The 4,643-nt window shown below is 39.8% G+C and overlaps 1 protein-coding gene across 1 annotated transcript in view; it reads left to right on the top strand.

Annotated features, from left to right (window-relative positions):
• The first annotated feature begins 228 nt into the window (after positions 1-228).
• Positions 229-4,643, top strand: part of NEK4 (NIMA-related kinase 4) — a 15,339-nt gene continuing 10,924 nt past the window's right edge. The window contains exons 1-3 of the mRNA XM_010141699.1: positions 229-291; positions 2,901-3,167; positions 4,199-4,396. Coding sequence (XP_010140001.1) covers positions 229-291; positions 2,901-3,167; positions 4,199-4,396 — 528 coding nt within the window. The remainder of the gene's footprint in view (positions 292-2,900; positions 3,168-4,198; positions 4,397-4,643) is intronic.

Raw genomic sequence — 4,643 nt, 5'->3', positions numbered from 1 at the left:
GGGGATAAAAATTGTAGCAAGGATGGGAAAAAGCTGCTCTGTTGACTCACGGGTATCAGCTCTGCTGGAGGAAGATGGGGTTCGCGTTGACTGGATCAACTGCAGCAGAGCCTGGCAAAGTTTTGAGCACATCAGAGTTGAAGTGCAAGCATTTTTTTTCTTTGCCTTTTTGTTGGCAATTTGGAATAATCGGTCTTGCCTGGCCAAAGTAGTTGTATTTGATAGACAATGCGAGAGGATGAAGAAAAGGGGATGGAGAACGTCCACAGCGGAGTACCACGGGAACGCTGGGTGAGAGCCTTGTGCCCAGGGTTTGACTAGAGGTGCTGGGAGAAGTGTTTGTGCCCAGCAGTCATCAGAGGTTGTGTCCTTTCTGGATGAAGGCAGGGAAGAGGCTGGAATCCAAAGGTGAATCTCAATAACCTATAGGTTGGGTGGCAGCAAGGGCAGCACTTGTTCCCTCCAGGCCAGTCACTGCAGTGCATAGTCCAGTGTCCACAAAGAGCTGCTAACCTCATGATCCTGTAAGTACACAGCGCATTGAGGTGGCTTCCAGCCGTATGCAGGCCCTTGGGTTTCACTTTGTCGTGCTAATGTTTATTAACATTGGCAAGAGCTTTCCTTCCCTATCATTGTTATCTTATCTTAAATATTTGATGTGTTTTACTGTGTCTTGTATTTTGCCTACTTCTATAAATGTTCTGTAGCGGAATGATTGGGGCATTTTGTTTGTGGCTTTGGCATAGTGTTACACATTCTGTGAAAGAAATTATATTTTATTTAAATGTATTTGCTGTTAAGTGAATGCTGTGGGGTTTTTTTCTGAAGAAGGTCAAGTGACTTCAAATGTTTAAAATGACAAAAAAACCCACCAACCCGATTTGTATACAATTAGGTATGAAATAAGGCAGAATAGCATCGCAGTAGACTTCACAGGAAGTTTGCCAGGGTAGCATGCCAGGATAACCAAATATAACCAATACCAGGTTTAAAGTCAGGCTCTAAGCATGCTTTTTGCATTTTGGTAGTATATCATCTAAAGACAGACACTGATACAAAGCTTAAAACTTTTGGTTTCCATGCCAAAATCCACAGTTGTTGTTGACTTATCACACAGTAGTTACAGCATTTCTAGTTTATTTAAAACGTTGATGATGGTGTACACAACTAGTTTTGTTCTGTTCCTCTTGGGAGCATCCTGCATTGTCACAGCTTGTGAGAATTGAGGAGCTTGTCTAAGGTCCGGCAGACTGCTGCAGTGCAAAATCATGCGGTGCTGTTGATGCCTGCGTGATTGGTTCTCTTGGTGTACAGGGGACAGCTTTCCTCAGCACTGATTAAATGTGCCAGGCTAAATTAATAGGGCCAGCCTCGGAAGTAGCCACCCCAAGCAACTGCCAAGGACACCGAAATTGAGTAAGAAAGTCTCTTTTCAGGATGTTTCAATTTCAAAGCTGTCAGTAGAAGTGATGTGTGCCATGGCCTGATTGTTTGGGGGAAGCCTGATGAAGGTGATCACCTAAAAGTGATTACCACAAAGTTTACATCAGGAAAGGGGCCAGGTCAGGCCTAAATGTTGGTGCTGTATACGATGAACGTGGGCTATGGATTTTCTCATCATCAGCTTCAATTATATTTTTTGTAAAACCCAACATTCTTTAGAAGTACATTTGACATAATACATATCAGAGAGGTAAGTAACAATTTCCATATGTAGTTTAAAAAAAATCCTAAACCCATCTTAATACTGAATAAAAGAAATTTAGGAAGGAGTATAAGATCTGGCTATTTCAGTGTGACCAAGAATCTCTACTTCCCTCTAATAATTCGTTTCTTCTTCAGTAAGTTTAAGCCTGCATATGCAGAAACTCCTGAACACAGAAGATAGTTTTAAGGCAGGCTTTAAAAAAAGTAAATTATATCTGCTTTCAGGTTTCTGAGGAAGTATTTTTTCAGTGTGTGTATAACTGTAGCAGCGCTCCAACTGCATGTCTGCTCACCACATGTCTTGCCCTGATAGAAGCTTTTTCCCCATGCTTCACTGTTCTGTAGACCTTTTGTACAAAGCAGTTATTCCCAAGTGGGTTCTGCCTTGGGGGCCTTCTGCCAGGTACACGCTTTTTAAAAAGGAATGGACAGACCTGAAAAGCTCAGCAGCATTGTTTTGTGCGTAGAAATTCAGCCCTGTTGGGTATTTCCTGTGAATTTGACAACAGGGAAGATGTAATCTAAGCCTCGAAACTGAGATTTTAACACATTTTTTGATCTTCAGATGTATGATCTGTATTTGCCAAAGTTGAGAGGTATTGAGTTTCTCTTTTTTGACAAAGATTGTTATGTTTTCTTTCTGAAGAAGTGAAAGCAAAAGTCCACTTTTCCTTAAAATAAACCAAAAGGAGTTGGGTGTGGTTGTTCTAGCAGAGAGGAGCAAAATCAGTGTAGCCAGATGACTTTTACCCTAGACATCCATTGTCATTTTTTGGATGTGACGTGTGCTTTCCCTAATGTTGTTATGTAAAGTTACTATTGAAGTGGGCCGTTTTGAGACTAACTGTGATACACAGGCAGGTATTTCAGGTTTAAGAGATGAATGGTAGGCACACGTTTAAAATGAGAGTGGGGAAAAAATTATAAATGTGAACATTAGTCAAAAGAAAGAAAAAACCCACAAAATTCTTGTGTGGAGTTTCATTCAGGTAGAGGAACAGAATAGCCACACCAGTTAAATCTTTGCAATGTAACGGTAGAAATTGTGTAATGGCTAAAGAAATTGCAGTGTCCATGTGGAATAACGTGTGGAGGTTTGAAATACTGTATTTCCTTTAGATTTGGGGAATTCCCTAGGGCTTCTGCGTAGTTTCTTTCATCTCTCATGATATACCTTGCAATTTCTTTTACAGTATGTCATCAAAAAGTTAAACCTTAAAAATGCTTCCAGCCGAGAAAGAAAGGCAGCAGAACAAGAGGCACAGCTGTTGTCCCAGCTGAAACACCCGAACATAGTCACCTACAGGGAGTCCTGGCAGGGGGAAGATGGCCTGTTGTATATTGTCATGGGCTTCTGCGAGGGCGGAGATCTCTATCACAAACTGAAAGAGCAAAAGGGCAAACTTCTGCCCGAGAACCAGGTGGTGGAGTGGTTTGTCCAGATTGCCATGGCACTGCAGGTAAAACAAAGTACAACTTTGTCACCTTCAGAAAGAAATTTAATTTAGCTCTTTCTGCATTAAAAATTCCACGGTTAGGCTGCAGGCTTTGAATTCCAGTTTGGCTGCACTAACATCAAATACAGTGATTATTAGTACACTGAAAATGTTCACAGGTCACTGCAGTCAAATTAACTATTTTAGGTGAGAAATTGCTATCATATGTTATGTTTACAGGTCTGTATCACAGCAGACACCAGCAGCCTCCAGGGTGTTTGCAATTCTAGTCTGAAATGCTTCTCTGGTTTGAAAGTTTAGATTAAAATGTAGTTAAAGAAAAAAAGCAGATTATTTCAGAGGCATTTTGTGCAGATTATTTCAGAGGCATTTTGTGTTCTGTGGTTTTGCTGGTGTTTTTTAATGGTAAATTTAGGCTACTAATTCATCATTTCTATTAGATCTTATCTCACTCTTAAATTTAGTGATTAGAGGTTACCAGACTTTAAAGACAGTTGTTATAGTAATAAAGAGCAAATATAAACATTAACACTAAGAAATAAGAAATTGGATAGAAAATTATGTCTTAAAGCTGCCTGTTGTCATCAGACATGTGTAAGTCTATAGTATGGCCTGTTTTGTTTATTATAAAACTAATTTTCTTTCCTGTTTACACAAAGTTCACATTGTATTTTCCACTGAAATCTTATGCTTAAGACTGAGAAATGATTGTCAAGAAAGAGAGCAAGGGCAAGTGTGTAAAAGTCTGAGTCTTTATATTTTTATTTCCTCTTTTCTTCTGGCTCATTAGAGCCACACAGGGAGATTTCACTAAAGCAGCACCAAGTTTTTGGTCCATTCCTTTATCAGTCATTCTTAATATTAATTGAGTAATACTGTCTTTAGCAGGGATGCTCCTGACGTTGATAGTGATGTGTGTGTCTTTCCTGTGTATTTTCCCTGTTTCACTTGTCTAATGTGATTTTCCTTTTCAGTGTAGAAGAACCAATTAGGATTTAATTTATCTGTATGTTCGTTCTTTTTCTTCCCCCCAGTATTTACATGAAAAGCACATTCTGCACAGAGATCTTAAAACGCAAAATGTTTTTCTGACGCGAACAAATATAATCAAAGTGGGTGACCTGGGCATAGCCAGGGTGTTGGAAAACCAGTATGACATGGCCAGCACTCTCATAGGCACACCATACTACATGAGCCCCGAACTCTTTTCTAACAGGCCCTACAACTACAAGGTAGAGTACGTTAATGCACGTCCTTTCCACTTCATTAGGCAACTTGTTTTGTTTGTCTGAGAACGTGACAATCTGATCTATTGTTTTTAATTTCTTATTGCTTCCAACTCTTTTTAATGTCCCCAAAGACCAAACAAAAAAATAGGGGAGAGGTTTGCAGGAATTTCCTTTATTTCTGGAGCTGTGTTTGCTGCAGTAAGTGGGAATTCATAGCATGCGATAAGTTATTGCTGCCCAGGTGTTCAGC

Source organism: Buceros rhinoceros, unplaced genomic scaffold (genome assembly GCF_000710305.1).
Source record: "Buceros rhinoceros silvestris isolate BGI_N320 unplaced genomic scaffold, ASM71030v1 scaffold37328, whole genome shotgun sequence".
Classification (NCBI taxonomy): domain Eukaryota; kingdom Metazoa; phylum Chordata; class Aves; order Bucerotiformes; family Bucerotidae; genus Buceros; species Buceros rhinoceros.
The sequence above is the reverse complement of the archived record's forward strand: the minus strand, read 5'-3'. Positions and strand labels throughout refer to the sequence as shown.